The sequence below is a fragment of the Sphaeramia orbicularis genome, chromosome 19, assembly GCF_902148855.1.
Source record: "Sphaeramia orbicularis chromosome 19, fSphaOr1.1, whole genome shotgun sequence".
Taxonomy (NCBI): Eukaryota; Metazoa; Chordata; class Actinopteri; order Kurtiformes; family Apogonidae; genus Sphaeramia; species Sphaeramia orbicularis.
In genome coordinates this window covers 31,980,946-32,007,241 of record NC_043975.1, presented here as the reverse complement: position 1 = coordinate 32,007,241, position 26,296 = coordinate 31,980,946, and the positions used below count along the sequence as shown (strand labels likewise).

At 37.4% G+C, this 26,296-nt stretch overlaps 1 protein-coding gene across 2 annotated transcripts in view; it reads right to left on the bottom strand.

Moving 5' to 3' along the window:
• LOC115410724 (MAGUK p55 subfamily member 3-like) overlaps nucleotides 1-26,296 on the bottom strand; it is a 33,744-nt gene that overhangs the window by 5,746 nt on the left and 1,702 nt on the right. The window contains exons 2-13 of one of the 2 annotated variants that reach the window (XM_030122497.1): nucleotides 12,518-12,680; nucleotides 12,161-12,279; nucleotides 10,737-10,814; nucleotides 10,533-10,613; nucleotides 9,747-9,884; nucleotides 6,567-6,648; nucleotides 6,012-6,097; nucleotides 5,832-5,906; nucleotides 5,535-5,731; nucleotides 4,249-4,313; nucleotides 3,684-3,701; nucleotides 3,377-3,418 (exon numbers count right to left, since the gene is read on the bottom strand). In XM_030122497.1, coding sequence (XP_029978357.1) covers nucleotides 3,377-3,418; nucleotides 3,684-3,701; nucleotides 4,249-4,313; nucleotides 5,535-5,731; nucleotides 5,832-5,906; nucleotides 6,012-6,097; nucleotides 6,567-6,648; nucleotides 9,747-9,884; nucleotides 10,533-10,613; nucleotides 10,737-10,814; nucleotides 12,161-12,279; nucleotides 12,518-12,554 — 1,018 coding nt within the window. In that variant the 5' untranslated portion in view covers nucleotides 12,555-12,680. The remainder of the gene's footprint in view (nucleotides 1-3,376; nucleotides 3,419-3,683; nucleotides 3,702-4,248; nucleotides 4,314-5,534; nucleotides 5,732-5,831; nucleotides 5,907-6,011; nucleotides 6,098-6,566; nucleotides 6,649-9,746; nucleotides 9,885-10,532; nucleotides 10,614-10,736; nucleotides 10,815-12,160; nucleotides 12,280-12,517; nucleotides 12,681-26,296) is intronic. The other variant, XM_030122498.1, reaches the window with a different exon arrangement.

Sequence of the window (26,296 nt, the reverse complement as noted above, 5' to 3'; positions counted from 1 at the left end):
AACAAACACACTGAACAACACCAGTAGAAATATTTAAGAGTACCTGAGTAAAAATCCCATGAGAAAGCATGGCCACAGAAGGCAGGGGCTGCCTTACTCTTGGGAGAAACTACAGCTCATATTAGACCATTTATTCAATCAGCCTAAATCTCATCGGCACAAAACAAACAGCTGAGTTTGAAGCCATGCATATCGCATGTACCGGTTCACTGATCACCAGAAGCAGCAGCTTTGGCATGTTATGAAGAGAGGCCGTTTGGAAAGCACGAGAAAGCAGAAATAAACTGCCATGAGGCGCCACAAAGACCATGTGAGAAGCTCAGTGGTTGTAGCAAACTGCACAAAAAGCTACAAGTAACAAATACAAACAATAAACAGCTGAGTTTTTTAAGAGAAAGTAAGGACACAAAGGCAGATTGATGACACAAACACACACTGCTGCACTGACAATTTAGTATCCAAAACCATCACAAATGCTTCACTATGGACATACTTGGCTTCAGCTCTCTAAATGTATGGTATTATAAAGGATTACCACTGTCACTGTTCATTAGTATCTCTATATATCTCAGACAATAGATGGCAATTTTTTTTTTTTTTTTTTTAGAAATTAGACATACTATTGTAAAACATTTCAATCAGTGAACGTATAGTAGTAAGCACACTGCAATCCTATCAAAATAGACAACTGACCTTATAATTATGAGACAAGATCTTACACCTGAAAAACCTACTTATTAAATCACTAACACATAATACGGCAACTAACAAAAAATCATATTGTCCATTTACATAAAAATAGAAAAAAATCCAACCCAGTAAAAAGAGGTTTGTGGCATTTGTTTAGTATTGTGAAATTACAGCTCAAAGGATTTACTCGGCTGGAAAAACTGTGATGACTCTGGCCATCTGTGTTTAAACTCCTATAATCGCCAACGACACACTGAAGACGGCAGGTTTTGGGAGAAAAGAACATCTTACCTTTCAAGGATTCAGTCATTTGAGCAATACAGCGTACTAGTCATATCCAAATGTTGCAGTGAAACATGTTCTTGTGCGATACTATTTTGCAAAGGCACTGTTGCTGCGTCCTGCGTTTAACACTTGCCAAAACAAGCGCGACTGATTTAAAGAAATGCTCCCAATCTAGAACAATGGTAGATGGTGCCAGACCTATCTAAAGTCCTGGCACAGCTTCAACAAATAGTGCAGAGAACATGTGAATTTGTTAAGCTTCCCACTGGCCAGATACTGATGCATACTTAAGTTGTGAATCCATGTTGTGATAATTCCTCCCTGTGGCCTATGTTTTTAAGATTATTCATTTTTGGTTGTTGCATCAGCTAGGACAGTAATCAATCCAGCTATTTATGGAATTGTCGTACGAGTCTCAACCAAATCACCCTCCCTGACCTCTGATCTGACTTTACATCAATGCAGGAGCTTTAATTGATCATGAATCGGCATTTATTTACCTTTGTTAAATTGATGTGAAGTGACTGTGTGTCTACAATCATGGCCAAAGCTTTTGACAACAACACAAACTTTGTAAGCAGCTTTACCGTTTCAATCTGTGTAGGTATTTTTTCACATATTTCTGAGGTACACTGAAGAACAACTATAAGGGTTTTGTAAGCTTCAAAGACTTTTATTGGTGAACAAGTGAAAAAGTAAGTGGAGCTTATTAACACCTCCACCCGTTCGCATAACACTTCCTGTTCACTGACACCCCATCTACCAAGGGCTTAATTTTGAGTCGTAACTTTCAATCTTTAGAAAAACTTTTGTGTCAAATTTTAAAAGAACTGTGTGAATAGTGTCTGAGAAATTGGTTGGACAAATTTTCAGTTTTTTGTTAATTAAAAAAAAAAAAGAAATTCAGTCACCAAACTGTGCACTGCACCTCTCCTAGTTTTACAGAACATGTGTATCAAATTAGACAAGAATCAGGTGAATAGTGTCAGAGAAATGGGTTTTATATATATAAAAAAATAAATCACATGTATGCAAAGAATAGACTTGTGTCACTGCCAAACCTTTTGGCCACGACAACAACTTTTCTTTTAGGCTCACAATGTGCTTATTTAACCCTGAGTGTTAATGAATGTTCTGTCAAATACTTTTAATGAGGATCTGTGCACAAGGTTCCTACAAGTTTCTACAAGTTAAATTTAAGACTTTTTTCTCAGCTGTCTGCATGTACCCCCACCCTACTACATCCTTACAGACTGGAATTACATCAGCAAATGGATGTCCGTCAGTCCTGCTCACATCTACAGCCTGTCTGTCCATGGGAGTGGATCTCTCCTTCACTGCGGTTCCTCTTTTCCTCTGGATTTTTTTGGAGTTTTTCCTTGCTGAGAAGGAGGGTCTAAGGATGGGGGATGCCCGGGACATTGATCGATTTGATTCACCGACTGTTTACTAAGTGATTAGTGACTGTTTGCTTATTTTCATTATTTTTTTTTTATTTTTTTTATTTTTTTAATCAATTCAGCAGTTTCTGTAAAGCCCTGTGAGGCGATTGTTGTGATATTGGGCTCTATAAAAAAAAAAACTGAACTGAACTTTTTTAAGACTACTTAGACCAGAACTGAATGCCCATTTTATGGCCATACTGCCAAAAATTGGTGACTCCTAGAATTTAAGAAAATGTATTTATTTACTCCAACACCTTGATTGTTATCATTGCGAGTCATTTCTCACAGGGGGCTGCAAAGTTAGTGACAATTGGGTCCTAATTTCAATATAAACTGGAACAGGTGACACTGAGTATACCAACATTACTTTCTTTCCAGCTTGGACATTTCCCAAACACATTTCAACACAATACAGTGAAGAACTTTATGGCTACATAACTTAAAACCTACCATATCAAACTTAATACCTTTAAAGACCTTTTTAATGTATTAAATGCAGATTTGTAAATTCAAGACTTTTAAGACTTTTTAAGACCCCGCAGGAACCCTGTGTGCATCTATAGTGAAGCTGTGTGTATGATTTTGGGTCAAAATCCACCTGTATTATCAAAACCACAGTCGACATTGCTGTTTAAGGCGTAAAGTGTGTGACAAACCCAGTCACATTGCATCTATTAGAGCAGCCAGGAAGCCTGATGAACCCACCGGTAAACTTACCAACTGGGCCGTGAAAAAAGCAGTGAGTCAGCGCACACTATGTTGCTGTTCTTTTTAAGAGTAAGATGAGCCGATGATACGTCCAATGATTAACACATTAAACCTGCCTTAAGACGCTAATTAACACTGAAGCGACCACAACTACACAAACGAGTAGTTCTCAGACAGTAAAAACTAAGAATGGATTAGCACACAATGAAACAGTGATTAGTGTGAACTAAACGGCGGCACCTCCTCACCTATGTCCTTTCCATTCAGAGCACCTTCACTGTCACAGTCTTCTGTAGGATGGCAAGCAGGAATAAAGACAGGATAAGAAGAAGGAGGAGGAGGAGGAGGAGGAGGAGGAGAGGCTGAAGGCAGATGTAATGTAACACAGCAGGTAAAGTCAAGCAACAGAGGGACATTCATGGATATAAAGGAAGCTGTACTGTGGGGAGACTATTGGAAATATGCACTATAACCTTTGTTTTTGTGAGTTTCAGGTAGGGAGGACCAAGGGAATGTGTTCAGTATAGGGATATGAGCTGGTTTTTGTTCACCTACCTCTCTCAGCCCGGTCATCTGAGGTTAGCATTGCAAGGAATGACAATATATTACTGTAGAGAGTGACAAAATAATACACCCCACACCCCAGAGCTACAAATATAACCACCAACTTATCTTCATTTTCTTATGTGTATTCACAAAACGCTTAATACAAAGATTTACTTGAACTCGCATATGAATTCTAACCAAAAAGAGTATTAAATGACTCCTCACTCATACATTCTTTATATCTTCCATTGCTTAAAAAAAGAGAATAGATTTTTAAGCAATAGATAATAAGAGTAATTTCATCTTGAGTTTTGTTTTTTTTGTTATGTTTTTTTCAGTGCAAATCAGACTAGGAAGTGATATGATAATAGGTCTATTGTTTTGTTTTTTTTTCAAGAGATTAACCTCAGTTCCCCTGTTCTCTTTCATAATCTCTTTTTCTGCATCTTTTTGGCTAGATTGGATTTGACCTACAATACAAGGTGCACATGTAGATTTAACCTGCTTATGCATTTATAGCTTGAGGCTAAAGGGGACAATGTAATCCCGGATCTGAAATCTGAAACAGGCTTACATGTAGGAACTTTGGGGGAAACGACAGTAGGGAAGGTGCCCATTTTCATCCTGTATTTCAAGCGCCTTGGAAGAAACAAAGAGAGAGATGGAATTAAAACTAATGCAAACTGCTTTTCATATATAGACTAATATCAGGTCTAGACTTTGACAAATGCTCTGCACATGTTCTCAGCTGGTGGAAGAACCCGTCTTATGTTGACATCGATACTAAATGTATTCGGACTTATCTGCTATATCAACAAATAGTGGAAAACAATACAGGAAGGCTGTGTGATAAGACCAAAGGGGTTCTGGTCTAGAAAATATAATATCATCCAAATAAAAAAAATATAGTAGCATAAAGAGCCTGATTTGCAACAACAAAATAAACAGTATCATCAAATGACAAGCATGTCTCAACATTTATCATTTCACTTTACAATAAACTCACCTCTCTTGTTTAAACCTGGTCATAAACATTTTACCTCTATGCACTTTATTGATATGTACCCACCTCCATCTTACTGAAAAAACAAATGCATTTTACTTTGCACTTTACAGTTTATTGTCTAGACTTTCAAGCAGTTGTCTTTTTTAATTCTAATTTATTATGTACCGTGTCCTGACTTGTGACCCTGGACCTCCTCCCGTACCCTCAGCTGTCTGCGTGTACCCCCACCCTACTGCATCCTTACAGACTGGAATTACATCAGCAAATGATGTCCGTCAGTCCTGGTCATATCTACACCCTGTCCATCCATGGGAGTGGATCTCTCCTTCACTGGGGTTCTCCCCAAGGTTTCTCTTTTTCCCACTGGGTTTTTGGAGTTTTTCCTTGCTGAGAAGGAAGGTCTAAGTACGGGAAATGCCCAGGACATTGATCCATTTGCTTTACCGACTGTTTACTAACCAATTACTTGACTGTTTGCTTATTTTCACTGTTTTTTGTTTTTTTTTTGTTTTTTTTTTAATCAATTCAACAATTTGTGTAAAGCCCTGTGAGGCCACTTTGTTGTGATATTGGGCTCTATAAATAAAACTGATTTGAAATTGAATGTATAGTGTGTTTGTTGTTGTAATGCATTTTTATTGTTGTCTGTCAGTTTCTATATGTACTAGGGAGCGTGTTGGTTAAAGTCCTTTTAAAGTATAGTCCATACATACTTTTGCTTTTTTTTTTTACTTTTACATTGTGATATTTTCTGGACAGAGGGGCTTCGGTGGAGGTCTGTCACAATGTAATTCATTCTGTTCAGAATACATAATTTCATGCTACACACTACAATGACGTTTTATTCATGGTACCTCTCCTGAAACTGTGTGGAGGGAACGAGGGCTGCACGCAGGTTGCAGTCACCGACCCTCTTTGCCTGCCACCAGGTGGCATCCTCCTGGCTCACCACCTGAAGAATATCCCCCCTCTTAAAAGGAAGTCCTGCCTCTTGGCATGGTGTGGCTTTGTCCTCGAATGGTGTGTAATCAAACAGAGCCCGAAGGTAGACCTGGAGGGAGAAGGAAAAGAGAAGGGTTCAGTGAAAGCGAACCGAGCATATGTGGTATTAATAAAAACTTTCAAGGCTGTAACAGAATAATGATCCTCACCTTGCTCTCCCTCAGTTTGTCTTCATCTGCAACAGCAGGGATGATTTTCAGGGTGATGGAGCCTTGTGACTGAGACTGATCGAATAAACAGAAAAGGCTCATTATCCATCACATCCACAGCAGTCATTAGTGAGTCATCATTCTGATACAGTATTTCATGGAAAAGCTTTGTTTTATTACCAGGATCTGACTAATTTCATCTGGTCTTTTGTGGGTTATCACATTTCCATTGACCTCTCTAAGTTCATCGCCCACATGTACCAGACCTGGAAACACAAACACAACACACACCCACATGTTACAAACAAATCTACTCACCAAGTCAAACAAAGGAAAAAAGGAACATTCCGGCATGTGTAGCACCATTGAGAGTATTTACAGAGTGTGGGACTCAGATATGAGGAAAATGCTCAGTTTTGTGTCATACAGTTGATAACATCGCCATGGCAACTGCCAGGAGCAACCCTTGTTTGTAATCTCGAAATATGCAATCTCGTACTGGCACTAATCTCAAGGATTTGATCTCTGTTGACAGTTCAGGGGGTTATACAACGTAATCCCTTCACTTCTGTGTCAGAACATTAATGGTGATAAGAAAGTCTGGGAAAGAAGGACGAGGAACTGAGAGGGCTTTACTTCTGCACTTTGTTGGAGCTGGGTTTGTCCCTTTTTTTTTTTTAAACAAAAAAAGAGGAAAAATCAAAGCCTACAACCAATATATACTGAACATCTCACCACTGCGGTCAGCTGCTCCTCCCCTCATGATTCTGGCCACTATCACAGCTCCAGTCGCCTCATCTCTCCGAATAGTTGCTCCCTTGTAAAAAAAACAAACAAACAAATAAAAGAAACAATAATTCTGCACAGTAAAAAATGCAGTGTCAATATTTCCGTCAAGCATTTTAACCTAGACAAGAGTATTCATAGCTCTATGGAGAGTAAACCAGCTCTAAAAGTAGAGTTCAAAGTCAGTGTAAAGTTCTGCACAGATGCAGTGTAAAATTCATCTCAACAGAGCGACGAGTAGTGCCAGTCTGCCCCATTGCATTGTGGGTACTGGACATTTTACTCATTGTGTTCTGTTTTATGTGCAGGGGTTCAAAGGGGGGTTTTGGGTTAATGTTAATTTAGGTTAATATATCTGTTTTACAACATTTACTGGCCTTTTTATGTTTATTTCTTTATTAATGTGACACAGTTATTCAAACCTGTAGACACAACAGTGCCTTACCTGATTGTCGCTATGAAGCCATAATTGTATTACAAGAGGGGGAGAACTTTATTCTTTCAAAGGAAAAGCAAGTGCTAGGGCAGGCATGTCCAAAGTCCGGCCCGGGGGCCAATCACGGCCCGCGGTCAGATTTTATACGGCCCACAGCTTGGGTTTTATAATGTATTATTTATGGCCCGCTTGGACTGTTGAACCGAGTACATGAATCATAAAAGGTTCAAAATGCAGTTCCTCCTTTCACCTCATGGTGGCAGCACCACTCTAACTCTTTCTGGATCTGTGACTTTGCTGTGAACCTTTTTCGCTAATTTCTAACCATGGTGCCTGTAAATAAAAAAAACGGAAGTTGACAGTGAGGACCGCCGCTTCCAGGAGAGATGGGAATTACAATTTTTTTTCACTGAAAATCGAGGTGATTGTGTTTCCCTAATTTGTCAAGAGACTGTTGTCTTGTTTAAGGAATTCAACGTAAAGAGACACGAGCAGACAAAACATGCTAACGCATACGACAAGCTAGCAGGGAGTGAGCGCTCCGAAAAAGTGAAGCAAATTCAAGCTGCTTTAAACTCACAACAGTGACTCTTCATGTGAACCTGGGAGTTCAATGAATTCGCCACCAAGGCAGGCTACCAAGTTGCCAGGTTAGTTGCCTATAATTGCTGGTGTTATGTACTTGTAGATGTGACACAAAATATTACTTTCTGAATGATTTTGTGAAAGACAAGAGTAAGAGTCATATGTTTTCATCTTAAATGTTAACAGACTTTGCATTACTGAGTAATATATGAGTAATAATTACTCATATAAGTCATGTTTAAAATGAATGTGGGGTTAAGATTTTTATCAACTTCTTGGACGTTTAAGATACTCCACATGGTTTGTTCTATGTTATCTGACTCCATATGTGAAAGGAAGGCAGAATTTTTTTTTTTTTTTTTTTTTGTTTAATTTGTTCACACCTGAGTGGCTTAGATTTGGTTACATTGCCATTTAAAAAAAATGATATTTTGACAATGAAAATAAAGTTTTTAAAATTATCGCTTTTATATGTAATTTTTACTGTTTAAAAAATGTCCGAAGGGACCACTGGCCCCTGGCAATGTCCACATTATCAGATCTGGCCCTCTTTAAAAAAAGTTTGGACACCCCTGTCCTAGGGTGACTGAAACCCATAGAACAAACTAACACCCTTCAAAACCCCAATCTTGGGGGCCCCTGCACTTTTACATTGCTTCAATATCAGTAAAGGGTGCAAACGGATGAAGAAAATAATACTGCAGAGAAATAAATATTTAAACATTATAGTCATTTTAAACTAAATTTGGAGTAAAAATAGCTCTATAAGGTGTAATATATATATATATATATTTTTTTTTACACATTACATTTTAATTTTGACACTGAATTGAGTAGAATTAACTCTGAAAATTTGACACCGGCCATACAGTGAATTTTACTCTAATGAGTAGGACCAAGCGTTGTCTGAAACAGAGTTAAATTCAACTCTCTAAGAGTTAAACTGACACTGTTTTTTACTGTGTGATTTGTGGTCTCAATTGTTAATACAGTCCTCAGACGGAGCGGTGAAATATGCTCTTTGTGTCAGGTCTGTGGCTTTTACTGGTTGGATCAATAACCCGTTACAGTAGGTTCCAGAAGACCCTTAAACTTGATTATTACTGTCACTGCTGTGCTGCACTGAAATACAGCTGCTCTGAAAGCACCAGGGTGTACGCACACACATTCAACCTTCATTTAAACTTGGAAATACTCAGCCTGGCCAATTATAATTATCCCACATTATAATATGTTATTGGACGTTTAGTTCTGCACAGCATGCGCCTCATGTGGCAGCATTTCAATAAGCTTATGCAATGTCACAGTTATTTCCATCCATTTCTTGCCAAGATTTTGTATTAATGATGAGAGAGTCGGACCACTGGATAAAGTCTCCTCCAGTACATCCAAAAGATTCTGGACTCTTGCGGACTCAAGCTCCCTGAACCACTCAGTCATAATGTGATCCTGATTAGTCATAGTATTGTCATCTTAAATATGTCCGTGTCTTCAGGCAAGAAAAAAATCCACTGATGTTCTACCTGCTCATTCACTATATTGTCGCTGTTGGGTGGAAACCTCATAAGTCCATTTTTGGTCTTTTTTTTGGTTATAAAACGATCCTTTTGGTCAGTCTGCATGATGACCTGACGGTTTTAGAAATATTTAACCAATGAAAAGTGTTGAAAATGGTTTGTGACTACATATCTTAACTTCATTCATTTATTTAGAATATACATCATTTTTCCAGTTTACTGAAAAATAACCATTTTGGACATAAAAGGTTTCCGCCCGACAGCAACGATATGCAGGTTCAGCTGACCTCATTTTTTGGACACGTAACATTACTGATCCTAAACCTGACACACTGAATCAACCCCAAATCATAACGCTGCCCCCACAGGTTTCTACTGCAGGCACTAGGCATGATGGGTAATCACGTCATCTGCCACTCCTCTCACCCTGATGTGTCCATCATTCTGGAACAGGTTCAGTCTGGACTCATCAGACCACATGACTTTTTTCCATCATTCCACAGTTCAGACAGCTTCAAAATACACTAAGTTAAGGGAGGAGGTTGGGGGGTGGGGGGTGGGGGCGGGGATATATTTTGTCATGGCTCTCACCAGGGGCTCCTTGTTTTTCACGAGGCGAACAATTTTCACTGACTCCTCCTCCAGGTCGTCATCCAGATCCTCGGGCAGAGGAGGCAGAACTGGATCGAAGTTCTTTTGAGCCACTGTATCATGGGCTGATAGCACTGCCTAAAGAAGACGTATACAGACAGGATTTATAGACGATGTTCAGGTTACAGAGGCTGAAAACAACAAATATGAAGACCAAAGACAAGAGAGTGTAATGAAATTTAAAAAATAAATAACACAAATCCAAGAGGAAGAATAGAAATAAAGGCAGATGGAAGCCACTCCCTGTAACCACATAATTATAATTACACACAACAATGTTTACACACCTATTTATGCATATTCCTTTTACTTGATATTGATAATGTTTGTCTAGTATTGTAAAAATTGCTGTTCTAATTGTGATATACATGTATATTTAAATTAATCTATTTAATTATTGTAATATTGACCATTTCTTTCCTGCTACTTTTTCTTATACTTACAACTGTAACGCAACAATTTCCTCTGGGATTAATACAGTATTCTGATTCTGATTCGATAAGAGTAATTACTCATCTTGTCTGTATCTGATGGATGGAGGAGCACCGATGTCACACCACTGACAGTGATGTTACGAAATAGATCGGCTTTAAAGAAAATAAGGGTCGCTCAAGGTAAAAGCAGAGGCAGCGACATTAAGAGATCGAACCTTAAAGAAAGTCAAGTCATGGTGCACCTTCAACTGTTTGGGTTGAAGATGATGAAAGGTGTGGAAGTCAGTTTTACCTTAAGGTGAGGCGTGCTGAGCAGAAGCAGCAGTTCTCGCTCATCGTCCTCCAGAGGTCCATTCTGAAGCTCCTCCGCCAACTGAGGAATTAAGAGTTAAAATACTCGAAATATGCATGAACAATAAAATCAGCTTCAGTAAGGGCTTATCAGTACCTGATATTTAAATATTCTGAGGAGTTTAGAAATAGTGACTACACTTACATCCTCAGCCAGACAGGAGGCGCTGTGAAGGACTGGAGTTGGACTCAGTTTTTCATACTGCTTCAGCTTCTCATGGATCTGTCATGTACAAGTTTGACATGTGTATGCACACGCACACAAAAAAAGACAATTGTGTGAAATTTGTTATGTTTTCAAGAAATGCGGTCATTCACTCAGATTAAGTATTTACATTTTTCAGAATTTGAACAGTCAAAAATCTTACTGCAAGAGCCTTTTTTGCTCAGTATTTTAGACGAAGCAGTGGGATGTTTGTGCTTGAGAACTTTTGTTTTCTTTTAATGGAAATGAAATAAATCAAAGCTACATTTTTCATTAACATCAAGTATTAAGTGTTTTTTTTTACATCATCACCATATTGAAATCATTTGAAATAAGTGTGATCATGTAACATTTCTGGGATACCATCTCCATTCACCTGTATGAAAACAACTGGGTGTGAACATGAGAAATACCATATTTTATAAGTATTTCAGCATCAGTTTTCCATTATGTAATGCTCCTTGGTTGAAATCATCAATTGAATCCCATTCTTCTTCTGCTGTTAGTTTTATAGAGAACTAGTGCTGTAAATGTTCATGTTAATTTTGCTTCTTTGTCCAAGAGTTCAGTCATTTGAATCAATCTGCATCATTTTCTATTTTTATGAACAAAATACAAAGAAAAACATCTATTATCTCATAAGTTTAGAAACTGTATATATATAAACATCTAGAGCTGAAACAATCAATCAACTCCAATCGATTAGGAAAATTATTCAATTCCAATTTTCTTGAATCAAACCTTTGTTTCCTTAATTTCACTGCTACTAAACATTGGTTCCGCCTGTTTTGGTTTACACAGACGCTTATTGGGATGCACACGACACCAGGATCAACACAAAGTTGTATGTTAGTTACATCTTAAGTTACTAGTAAGTTGCATACAAATTCATTAAAGACTGCAGTGCGTATATAGTGTGTAGATATCATTTGGCGCGTTTATTGTTGTTTATATACATATACATATTTTTATATATACTTTTATACTGTATACTTGTTATTTCTATATATACTTTTACTTTTATACTTCTTATGCTGTTTCAGCTGGTTCTGAAATAAAGGACAAGTTGTCATTTTCAGACATATTTCACATTTCTACAATTTTTGCCTGAAGAATCAAAGCAAATTCTCAATACATTAATCGATTACAAAAATAATTGATAGCTGCAGCTCTATAAACATCTCTTTTTCTTCATAAGGTCCAATTCAATCATTATACTTATAACACAGTGTTAGGTATAAAGTAACAGAAATGCCAGTATTGTAGATCATAATTATTTGCCTCTAGTTGTAACGTAAAGTCCTCTTGTCAGACATTTCTCATTGGACATAATCTGGAGTTCATTCATCTAAAATGTGCTGTACCTTCATAAGGTAACTGAGGCTTTTCTCACTGAAAACATCTTTGAGGAAGACCAGGTCCTCTTTATGGTTGGCATCAGGGTGGAGCTGAGAAGTGAGCAGGGCGAGGGTCTCATGCAGCCCTGAGAATCATATAAAAACAGGTTTGAATCAGGAGTGAGTATGATGGCCTGCATCTGGTCCAAACCTAAAAACATTAGAGGTGATGCCTTTTCTACAGTTCTGATTCCATTTGCATATATTAACGCATATACTCAAGCACCAGCAATACATGTGTGATATACAGACTCATGCATTATTCATAAGCATATAAAACGCATCAGAGAGCAGGATCAGGCAGCTCAAGACGCTGGACTCTACCTGTAGTTGCAGACACAATGGGCATGGCTTCAATCATTCAGAGGAGGCAGGAGGGTTTGGGAGGGAAGACAGGGACGGTGGGACCGCGACTGAAAAGAACCGTCAGATCTTTGGACCTCTTCCTTCTTTCCCGTGTGGTCGAGGTGAAAAGTCACAGATAAAACTGGGAACGAAGAACACAAACAAATTTAATTAACCAACAGGTTTAAATAAGAACACGAAGAACACAAACAAATTTAATTAACCAACAGGTTTAAATGAGATATTTCCATATGTTAAGTTCCTCACCTCTTAATTTTATAACTCAAATAAATTAAGGTGTGAAAAAATTATCACTTGCAGCTTAGAACTAACCTCTTCTTTTGTCCGTCTTTGTTATAGACTTAAATTAAAGCACAGTGAAAAACATTTCATTATGTCAGAGCTCACTTACTAGAGCATATCTTGAATTACAATGAGTAGAAACATGAATTTAGACTACATTTTGAGGGAACTAACCAGGGTTTGACAGTGATAAATCAGCCCATTACAGCGCTGAAGATTCAATTTAATTAATCATTGTAGCATGAAGGACCAATTTGATATTAAAGTGTATATCTGTGGTCAAATAATAGGGCCATGTAATGTGGGTGATTTTATATCGTGGCCACAAAGCCCATGTTTATAGCCAACAAAAGTGACCCAGTCACTGGCTGGACTGACTCTGGGCCAATGTGCTGGTATTGCATCAATTTGACTTATTAAGTCCATTTTACTATGACAACATTTGTGGCTGTAACAGCAAATGTGATGTGCCTACAACCTGAACACAACCTACATGGCAAAAAGAAATGCTAAAATATTGTCTCAGATCTCCGGCATGTTAACAATCCTCTCACTTCTATCAATACTAACAAAGTCCGAATTTCTTCTTTTTTTAAAAAATCTATTTGCCTTTCATACTTGTACTCTGCACCTCAAGAGAGTTGTCTTTTAAATGACGTTGTACGTGTGTATAATAACAATAAAAATATTGTATTCTATTCTATTCTATTCTTAAAAAGTCTGAACTGGATCAAGTTTCACTATCACTTTCCTACTTAAAAAATACAAAACATGAAACAAAAAACATGAGAAAAACATTGGTTTGCACTATTTCGGCCACTTTAGAGCACCATCCCCACTTTTGTATCTGTGTATTTTTTTTTTTTTTTAATCACCCTCATATTCATATATATTTCTTACCCATTTTGTATTTTATTTGTTTCCTCACTTGCACCATACTTTAGATTATATGTTTATTGTTGTGTTTAAAATTCTATGAATAAAATACATACAGTTTTATTTTTGCCTCTTGCTGAGTTTTATCATTTTCCTGTGCTACGCTCTGTAATATTCTGCTGTGACTTAGCTTATCTTATTGATCAGAGTGTGATCTTCAACTCATCATGACTCTTGCTTCCTCCTGCAGTGACATGTCACTTGAGGCAGCGTCATGTTCTTACATCCAACCTGCTCTAAGCCTCGTCTGCTGCAGTACCTGGTGGCTGTATAGGTGGGAGGCCAATAAGCACAGTGTGTGTGTGTGTGTGTTCTGTTTCCATCCTACACTTACCCCACTTCAATGTCAAGTGCCTGGCAACTGGAAAAAAAACTTAATCCTGTTATCAAATTCTAGCTTTAACGTCAGATAGTGAGGTTGACTGTAGTAAACTGAAAAGCTACAATCAACAATGATATTTGTCTGATAATAATAATAATAATAATAATAATAATAACAATTAAATGTCAATTAAATGTGAAACTATTTGGTTTGTGAAATATCCCTCACAGTTTCAGAACTCAAAGCATTCTCACTGTTCTCCATGCTAAATAACTGAATGGATAACTCAATAAAAATGTTGATGACTGTCAGTTTCAGCACCAAGGCAGATCAAAAATGCTGATGCTTGATTATGGACTAAATCCAGTAATTAATCCTATCAAAGAAAAATCCAGGCACAAACACATCCAGCAACAGCAGCAATTAACTGGCGTATGTATTTTTTTTCTTAATGCCTTCAAATATGACACCTATGTCTAGACATTTAGAGAACAGCTTATAGAATATGTCTCTGATACAAATTCACTTCCCAAGGTCTCACATGTTTAGTTTTAGCTTTAATAGAACCAGTTTATAACACAATTCACCTGGATTCAGTGCAGACATCTGCTGCATTTTTATTCAAAATACAATGTGTTTATTTGAAGTTCACATCACAATCAAATCTGGTCTCTGTCCTACAATCTAATGATTTTCTATATCACTTTTTTCTTCATGTGACAAGCTTTTTTCATGTGTAAAGAGAGTTTATAAGTATAGAGGCAAACCAATCCATGAATTTGCATAGAGGACAAAAGAAAGACTTAAGCAGTTAAAACCTGAATCAATTCCAATTATTAATTCTTTTGGTTCCCATTATTATGGAAGTTCAGGCTCTGTATTGATGTACTATGAGGTCAGGGGACCAGATCCAGATCTAAACCAGTACCTTCAACAGGGGCACTGATAGGAGAATTCACCTAATGCACATTTGTGAAACCACAGGACCCTGTACAGACCCGGAAAAGAACCAAGAACCTTCATGAGGCCACGGTGTTGACCACTGAACACACTGGAATCACATGCATTTTAGCAGCAGTGACATGTTTTTTTAACAGTTTGCATGTTGCAAAATAACGGCATCAAACTCATGCACCTATGTCGCTAGAACTCTGCAACAAGATGCAGAGAAAGTAGTTGAAAACACTTTCATTTCCAGCAGCAGTATGATGACAGTCCTGGTTGGAAATAGAGGTCGATCCATAGTGGATTTTTAAAAGGACAACGTAACAGCGATAGTTTGGAGCAGGTAAAGCTGATTAATGGGCTGACACTTCCACTGATAATACTGATAAAATGCCTTCATGATGTTAATTCATGCTGTCCCCTGTTGGAAAGTTTGTAAAATGATCACTGCAAACAAGGGCGGGAAAAAAAATGCATTATGATGAAATATCTGTCAACACAACATGGACTTAATTTCCATTAATCCCTTGTACCTGACACACTTTACACAAGTAGATCTGCTTCTTAACTGAGCAACTAGAGGTGAAATATCGGACATTAATATAATAACATTAACAGCACACAGGCAGATTTTCTCTTTGACCAAGTAAGCCCACATGCAAATAAAATACGATAAAATAGATTAGATTAGATAGAACTTTATTGATCCTTTGAGTAGGGCCCTCAGAAAATTGAGGTCCCAATAGCAGCACAACACCAAATATAGACACAAGAAATGAACAGCAAAACAATAACTAAAAACAAAAAAAAAAAAAAAAACAAATACTGGAAAAAAAAACAGGCAATTGCACATTATAAAGTACTAGTAGAGACAACAAGTAGCAAGGTGTAATAATAAAGTAATAATAATCTTTTTTGTAATCCTAAATGGACTCTATGCACAGCCCCACTACTTCCTGAATTTCAGGTGGGTCCTTTATTTCCTGTCTTTCATTATTGGACGCACTGATTAATTCAGGTGTTCCTAATTAATCAGTAGTCACAACAAGAAATAGCAGGCACACCTGGATTAATCAGTGTGTCCAATAATGAAAGACAGGAAATAAAGGATCCACCTGAAGTTCAGGAAGTAGTGAGGCTGTACATAGAGTCCATTGGCCTACTTCCCCCTAAAGGGAAAACTGATCAGGAATAGATTAATTTGGAGCGTTATCAATAAAATCTCATCAAATTCCATCCTTAGACGAGCATCCTTTAAATATATTTTCATTTAAATTCACAGGAGACAGCTGTTAACGTCATTAATTTTCCATGTTTTTGATTATATTTACAGACATCAGTTGCAAGTGACAATAGAAGCCCAGGTTACGCTCTGCTCTGTCCAAACATTTTGTTGCTCCTCTGTAATTTTGTCTTTGGTACATTCAGGTTATTTCATTGAAAAATTATTTCTCTTTATATTCTGCTGGTTCATGGTAATATTTTGTCTTTGTGAACTAGGGGAAAAGAAAAAAAAACATACCAGTGGGTAAGGAAGTTTCCAATTTGGAAAAACACTGATTGAAGACAAGTTGGCAGCACACCAAAGTGGCAATTAGAATAAACAGCACTGGCACAAAGAGAGTGGTAAGAGAGCGTTAATAAAGCCTCAATTAGAGCCATGTAAAATGTTCATTGAATGGTGATAATTTAAGTTGCTTTGTAGAGTGCTACTCCATATTTTATACATGGCAGCATGTTTAGTCCATTAACAGAACATTATAAAGTAGATTATTGAAATACCTTCCAAACACAGAGCATTACTTCTGTCTGTAGCTTATATTGGTGTTTCATGGTCTATATATATGTGTACGTATTGCTGCAGTCTGTAAATACACACATGTTGACAGATCATCTAGTGTCATCGGTATCGTGTAATTAAATGTCGTCCTTGCAGGATCAGTGCTGGATCATGGTCCGTGACCCTTCACCTTTCCTTGCGAGTGACCCTCCATCAGGCATCGATAAAAACGCCCAGAGATTGACTCGGTCTCATGCTGCAGCACCAGCAGCATGTCTGTCCTGTCATACACTCACTCAGCAGGACACGGACAAAACAGCACTTAAAAAAAATCTATTCTGCACATTATGCGATCACAAGCACACATTTTGCCTCATCTGAAGAGTTACGGAGCTTCCACAAACTGGGTCAGCCAAGGTTGTAATATTTATGCGTGTATTTGTTTTTCTCTGTGGTGCTCAGTGGCTGAACTGGCACTATTTCATATTTTCTTCTTAATCTAAAATCACTAATGCATAAGGATGCCTCTCACTGCTTTCTGAACCTCTGTCATTCAGAATTATCAGGATGTTTACAGGAAAAAATGAAATATTCAACTAGAAAATACCATAAAATACCATAGTTTACATCCATGTCTGCAAACAGATTAAGGAATTTAATAGAATGTATAAAATGTAAGTTACAATATACGATATATGAATCCAGCTGCTAGGGATCTCTCATTGAAAACAATCAGGCCACACAGTAGATGACATCACATGCAGTAGTGAGGGATCCTGGGAGTTGGTACTTTCATCTATTCAGGGAGAAGCCACATTTGGAAATGAGTTACTGTATGTATGTAAATAAGGTTTTATCCACATTGCGTTTAGTGATATATATTCACATGGCATTGTTTCCTTCTAATATAAGAGCTGAAAGTAACATTAAATGATATTAAACACTGAGATGAAGTAGACAAATAACTAATAGTTTATAAACACAATTTTTTGGTGAAATGGAAGCTACAGGGGTTGGACAAAATAATGGAAACACCTTAAAAAATCAACATAATATAATTTAATATGGTGTAGGTCCGCCTTTTGCGGCAATTACAGCCTCAATTCTCTGAGGTATTGATTCATACAACTTGTGAATTGTTTCCAAAGGAATTTTAAGCCATTCTTCAGTTAGAATACCCTCCAACTCTTTTAGAGACGATGGCGGTGGAAATCGACGTCTTACTTGAATCTCTAAAACTGACCATAAATGCTCAATAATGTTGAGGTCTGGGGACTGTGCCGGCCATACGAGATGCTCAACTTCATTAGAATGTTCCTCATGCCATTCTTTAACAATTCTAGCTGTATGGTTTGGGGCATTATCATCTTGAGGTGAAGGTGTTTCCATTATTTTGTCCAACCCCTGTATATGATGATGTATGGGTTTTTTGTCTGTTTGCTTTTGGGGTTTTTTGCTGGGCACTGATTGAGAGCTTGATCACATGGTACAACTGCAGTCACCTGAAGATCAATATCAGTAAACCCACAGACCTTATGGTGGACTTCCAGAGAAACAGGAGGATGCCTGTCCTCATCATCTAGGAAGAGGAGGTGTATTCATACAAGTCAAACCAATAAATAATCTCCAGGACAGTTTAGCACAGTTATGTCAAACTTATTTCATGTCAGGGGCCACATACAACACAATGTGATCTGTACTGGCTTGGACCAGTAAAATAGTAAGAGTGAAAAAAGTAAATTTACATTATGAGAATGTTTACATCTACAGTGTATCCTTTAAAAAATGTGAATAACATGAGCAACTACGAAAAATCTAACATTTCTTAAGAAAAATAAGTGCAATTTTAACAATGTTATGCCTCATCTCATCATTTCCACATGTACATTTCAATGTATAGATCACAGTGGATCTACAGATACACAAAATATTTAATAACAGGCTGAATATTGTTACAATTGCACTTGTTTTTTTTTTTCCCAGGTTCTGTTCATATTTATTCAGGTTATTCACATTTTTATGAAAAGATAGTAAATGTAAACATTTTCATGTAATTTTACTTTAATCTGCACTAAAACAAAGAGAAAATTTTGGAGTTACAATAGTATTTTACTGGTCTAACCCACTTTAGATCATATTGGGTGTACATGGCCTGTGTATATGAAACAAAATATGGCCATGGTCGGGGCAGCATGTTTCTACTGGGGATGGCGCTGGCGGAAGGATCATCCATGGTGATGATGACCACACAATGTTAGTAATGATCGCACATCTGCGACGCATTTGAGTGCTGTCAGGGGGAGCCAATCAGAGGTAGCTTTGGCTGTCATGATCATGCCTTCAAAGCAATTCAGGATGAAAGAAAAAGGAACTGTCTTGCATTCAATGGTGAAATACAATTTATACTACCAAAAATAAATCTAAAAAAAAAAAACAACCTTAATTTTACGTTGTTGCCCAAAATTGTAGTTTGCAAATTGAGTAGTTAAACTACAAAAAAATTACACTAAAAGTACTTGGAACTACTTGACGCGGCACAAAATATGAATGTAGTTTAACAACCAGCAAGTTACAGCAAAATGTAGTTTAACTACTGCCCACAGGCTGTTTGTTTGACGTGGTTTAGCACAATGCAGTGATATTGTAGTAAAACTGACCATTCAAATACATGATGTCAGAATGAATGCTGACATGATTACAGCACAGATGATGAGTTATGGCCTAGTGGTGTTTTGTATGATCACATGCACACTACCATCATTATTCTGAATATGATAAAATACTGAATTTGACGTATGTCCTGTAAACAGTATATTCCAAATGGAGGATTTTCCAACTCAGATGCAAGATATGCTGCTCCCCATAGACATGCATCTTAGTAGGTTAATAGGTCACTCTGTAACTCGCCTGTAGGTGTAAACGGTTGTTCGTGTGTATATTTCAGGCCTACAGTACAATGAACTGGTGAAATGTTCCCTGCCTTCGCCTGTTACCTGGAATAGGCTCCAGCATCCCTGCAACCCTCCAGTCAATTAAGAGGTTTGGAAAATTAATGGATGAATGAATCTTTGGCCATGCATACAGCACATTTTCAACATTCTGTTGAGGCTTAAAATGACAGAAACCCAGTGTCAGATAGATCTTCAACTCCCATGATCCCACACTAATTCATGAAATCATCAAACTACATCGTGTTTTGTATCGTTTTGACCCCTGTGAGAGAAATGACAAACCTGGATCAGTGGCAGCTGGTGAAATTATTTTTTGGTGGGGCACAGTATCCAAGTCAGTGTTCAGCTGCACTATAACCACATATTACTACTAGGAAACATGTACCACTATTTTAAAATACTAATTTAAAATTAAATTAAAAATACATAGTATGCGTTTTCAGTCATGTACTTTTCATATGTACATTTCACCTGTCTATCCTTCCTACATATTAATATTTCTATGACTCTAATGTTAAAGTCAGGCATGTCCCTGACAAGCATCTTCTCCATTTATAATATGGTTGATGCATTTAAACCAGGGGTGAAAGTAGTGCAGGTAGATTGCATGGCATTGAAGAAATTGAAAATCAATTCAAGGGCCAAAACATATCAGTGACAACACTCATACTGCCTACCACATGGGAGCTAGTTGCGTTAACCCCAGAGTTATCCAGCTGCTTAGTCACAACTCAGTAATATTAGTTATGGAGCTATTCACCGATTCCATTTCTGAGGAAGGTCTTGATTCTTTTTGGAATGTGACGTTTACTCCTGTGGGTGGTACTTGGGCGCCTCAAGGTAGCCTGGCCAGTCATCCATCTCTCTCAATGAGAGATCTGTCTGGAATTGCGGGGCATGAAACCAATTATGAAGATAGAACTAACAGGCGCCGAGTAAACCAATCACAGATAAGACGGATGTGACGTAATTATGCGACAAGCAAATCCCTAAAGTCAACAAACCTGACCAGGCTAGCCTCAAGGCTCTCCTATCTCTTGTATTGGAGGGGGAGTCTACTGCGCACATGCCATTTATAACAAGGGTATATAATGGAAAACGAAGAGCCTTGGGCACAGATTTTTGCACCCCATAGAGGAAGCAAGTGACTTGACTACTCATTAAATGACTGAAAACATTTTTAAACTACACCTGAATGCAAATTATACACAGTACTCGGTGACTATATCATGTAGAGCTAGTTTATTTAAATATCAATGTTTTTGTAAAGTTATTTTAGGTGATTCCTATCATCTTCTTCATGCGAGACAGGTGGGGCAGCGTCCTAGCACCCTCTATTGACAAGCCACCACTGACCTGGATCAAAAGTGTGTAGAAATGAGGCGAACAGTTGTAGTAAAACCCCCGTCGTGTGTTTCCCTGCTTCCATTCAGCGCTCCTCCCAGCACTTGGCTCACGTTCCTGACCTTCTTTCTCTCCATCTCTTCTCCCCTCCATCTGACTCTCTTTCTCTAATTACAAGAAGCTGAGAGGAGCTTAATGCCGGTGTCTCTCTATTTCCCTCTCTTTTTCCCTCACTCAGTCTATCGTCTAAATACTTGAGGTTCCCACTGGCCATATGGTGGTATTATCTAGCCTCCTTGATTTGAGATGGCTGTGGCTGACGGCTGTGTGCATCTCCGAGGATTTCAATGAAAACAATGAAGCAGATTAGAAAGTAGAGCTAGATTAGAAGAGGACGTGAATGACAGCACAGATGATGCAGTCTACTGAAAAGCATTTAGTCACTTTTTCTACCCAGTATAGACTGATAGAAAATGGATTAAGTGTCTGTTCCTCAGTAAGATTTGTGCACAACAAACAAAACCGAGCCGCGACTAATTAGTTTGGCAGAGATTAACAGAATATGTAAAGACACAGTCCAGGGTGCTAATATTTTCACATGTAATTTTATAGACTGAAAGAAAACACCTGTCAAATAAGACAAATGTCAATGCAAAATCAGTCTCTTGTATCATTTTAGGCACCTCTTATAAACACACACATCAGTGAAACCCTTCAGCAGGTGAAAAAGTATCAAGCTTTTCTTCTTTTTTTATGGATAACATTGCAAAGTTGAGTCAGTTTTTCTTGGTTTATCTTAAATCTGTTCAGTTATTTTGCAACAGTAGGAAAGACATGTTTTGCATTGAATAAATAATTAATAAGGTTTCGATTTATTTGCCTTTCCTTTCACATTTATGTAGTTAATAAGAGTCGCTTAAGGGTGTTTAAACAGGCCCTAAAGTTTGATTTATTTCAGAGGAAAAACTAGCTTTATATGTAAGATAAGTTACGGACCAAATGATAAACCAAGAATGATTTAAAGGTTCAATATTGTCACCTTCCTAAAATAATCTCCTAAGTATTTTTTTCTCATTTTTCTTGACACACAAAACTTACACAGAAATTGAGTATTTGATGATTTAGGCAAAAATTTGTCAAAAAATGACTTTTTGCCTAAATCATGCATATATTGTCAAACAAATTACCTAATAATAAACATGAATTCGATTAAATAGTTGTTGTTGAGTGTTTATGGTTATACAATGTATAACTAAGTAATTTTTTATCCACTAGAAAAGTAGGAGGGGTTGCTGTGGTGACCACTTCCACAAACAGGGCTGGATCTGGCCAAAACATCTCCATATGATCTTTTGAGGTAAAATTAAAATCCACAATATGAATCTGAATTTCTTTAACCTTGTAAAAATTAAATAAATAAATTGTTGTATGTGATGTTTTTTTTTCTTGTTGCTGCTCGATGAGAATCAATATTTTGACAATACATGGAAGTATCCACTAGCCCACAGTCCATTGTTACAGCTGTATGTAAGTCCATAACAAACCAGACATGTCTGTACACACTAACATAATTCTAAATCATCTCGTGTAAATCAGATTTAATGAACATCTGAGTTGAGAAGCTGCATGAGATTTATTGCAATTCTTCCCTGTCTATTGTCATTTCATCAGCAACAGCAACAACGACATGTTACACAAACTGTAGAACTGACAGATGCTAAATAATCACCACATATGGATTGAAATAGACTCACTAGTCTAGCAACATTAATCCTACACAACAGTGATGCAATGCTCTCTATAAAATAACCAAAGTGCCCTGTATGCTGGGGATCTAAGATGAATTTTTGCAGTTTGGGGAGTGGTTTAATTTATTTATTTAATGACATAATCTGTATGATCCTTCTGAAAAACATTATGACAAATTAAATTTGATCATATCATCATAATATGCATGTTTTGATGCAAAAGAAACATTTTAAAAGGGAATCTTTTCACTAGTCTTTACTTTTCTGCAAAGAAAATTTTATTCCATGTCGTATTACTATAGTTCTTTCCAGTCTAGAAGTTATTTGCTCCTGCATAAAGGACTGTTAAAAGACTCCACAGATCTTATTAAATACAGCTGAAGAGCTCAAAACTTGGTTTTTAAGAAATTTTGTCTGTTTTCCCCAAGACCCCTGGATTATTTCAGTTTAATTTTTAAGGGAAAGTACTGTTCATTTCATCATTCATTTCATTTCATACATAACCAAGTAAATCTGCTATTTTACTCTAGCATTTAATATTAAAAAAACACCCTAAATCCATGGAGTTTCTTCCATAATCTACTAATCTAAAATGTTTAATATATATTGAAACATGAATCATATCAATACATTATTATACACAGTGTCTCAAAATTTTATCATCAGCTATGATCCATTTGGACGTTTAGAACACAGAAACACTGTCATCCTCTGCAATACTGATTCACCAATAAAACCCATTGTTTGACACATGGCAGTGATTGTAGACACTTGTTTTTATTTTCAGTAAATTTTATTTTGTTGAAAAAGAAAAAAGTTGTCTGTTTTGATATAATAACTTTTGAATTTACTCTGAACATATCTGATTTTCACTGAAAACAATGTAGACAATGTAATAATAAATGGTGACAAATCACTTAATAGTTCTAGGTTTTAAAGGGTTAAAAAAGTAATTTAGTTTCATTCATCTGATTACTTGAAAGACTCATTAAAAGACTTAAAGGTCCAACTTATCCCTAAGGTTTATTAGATGTTGGATACAAATTTCAATTCAATCCACTGACAATTACACAAATGATGAAGCTTACATGAAGAGAATCACACAGATGATGACGAGGGCCAAACTGCAAAAAGTCATGCATAAAAACTATTGTGAGTAAAGTTGTAGCATTTTGCATTGAATTCAATAGAAGTTTTCACAGTAATGTTTCAGAGAAGAGATGTAAGGGTTTGTGTGAGTGAATATAGAAGGATCCAAAAGGGAGAAAGAGCCTGCAGCTATAGCGGATCATGGAAACATTTGCATTCAGGACCTTCTTTATGCCTCTGATGTGGTGGATCATGAAGCACTGAGATTTACGGCCGGCAATAAAAACCTCACATAGTCCCTTTTGCGCATCGGTTGATTGTTTCCCCACTGGCTTACCTGACACTATCATCCTACCTCTGCCTTTTTGTTGCAGAGCCATTCAGAGCCTGGGGATGGTGACAAGATTATTCATCGTCCAACTGAACCAGGCACAAAATACAGTCAAGTTTCCCCCGAACACTTTATTCTACAGACATTGTGTTGGAGAGGCTTAACCTTATGTCACTGTGCTCTCTCCTCACACACAAACATGCACCCACGCCACCTGTTTGCCAGACTCATTTGCTGTTGGACGGGTCCCGAGAGGGAGACAGAGAGGGGCGAGGTCGCCAACACACAGATAACGCCATCTGCCCACCCCTCTGTGTGCGTTCAAGTGGGATACAGTTCCATCCAGTACCTACAGTCTGATGCCACCCACATGGCTTATCTGACATACAACAGATTTTACTCCAGTTACAAAAAGGGAAAAAGAAAAGTTGCCTGCTGTAGTTTTCTCATAGGCATTAGGATAATATATAGATTTATACTGTGTTTCCTAATTCCAAATTAACCTGTAAAGACCCAAACATCCACTGGCCATTTACTGATGAAAGTGAAATCACTGTTGATCCAATAATCCTATCAAAGCATGTAAATATTGGTGTAAAATACAGTTTGTCATTTTTTCATGGTCAACAGATATGACCCATTTGGACGTTCAGAGGCTCCGTAGTGAACGTGGAAACACTGTCAATTTCTACAACACTGATTCACCAGTAAAACCCATGGAGTTTGATCAACGACAGTGGATGGAGACACTTGTTTTTATGTTCAGTTGATAATATATTTTACAGAACAAGTCACTTTTTCTTCCATTTTTGATATAAAACCCCTCAACTTATTTTGATCTTTTATGAACATCTACATGATCATGATGAATACTGGAAAATACCTGATTTTCACTTAAGAGTACAGAATACAGAGCATAATCTAGCTATGTCATAAAAGCCAAGTGGCCTCTGAGTGCATGTGTGTATGAGTGTGTGTCTTAGGAATCACACAAAATCAGGAAAGAGTTGACTGCTGCAGTTTAGCATACTTAAGTATTTTTGGTCGAGGAAGACGGCAGTGAAAATGGCAAGTTGATAGGACCAATATTTTGGGAGGTATTAATAATTTTGGATTACAATAGCCTTCCAATCACGTTGCTATGGCCAGAATGCTTTGGCGGTGACTAATGGACAAATGTGGCACAGCATGCGCAAATACACAACAGCATAAAAACTACCACATCTAGAATGCACTAGTATAAGAATAAATGTTCATAAATCACTTAAAGCAGCGTATGATGTTCGTCACCAATTTTTCATCAAATCTGTGAAACTTGAATGACAGCCTATGTATCACAAATCTGTTAGTCTTTCCATGATTATGCGTCTGAATCACTACCCTCACGGTGAACAGCTTCGAAGTTGACTCTATCACAAGCAGTCCATTTGTTTACATACCAAACCAAAACCAAACCATCACTCTGGCCTTTTTGGAATTCCACACAGCTGCAGCAGCAAGAAGCAGGTGCATAATCACAGAAACACTAACAGATTCGTGATACTCAGGTTTTACAGATTTGATGAAAAACTGGTGATGAACGTCATACGCTACTTTAATAGGAGGTTAAAAATAAAGAAAAAAAATCATTTGGGAACTTTCTCAAAAGTAGCAGTGGGTCTTTATGAGTTAATCTCCATCAGCTAACACATTGCTCAACTTACTCATTATTTAATGGAATTTCAGAATCAATCTCAACACAAGGACACACTGCATATTTCCTAAGTGAAGGGCAAATGTTAATCTTCCTGGCTACCTTGAGGTTTATTTTGGATTTTAACAGTGCATGGATGAAAATGCTGGAAAGAAATAAAATGCGGTGCAGAAGAGGTCAGGAGGCAGACGGCTCTTAAGAGGCTTATAAGAAGAACATCACTTCAGAACACCTTCAGCACACCCACTCGGAGACACAACGGGATAAAGAACCAGGCTATCCTGTACCTCGAGTGTTTGGAGTGTGAATTTGGCTT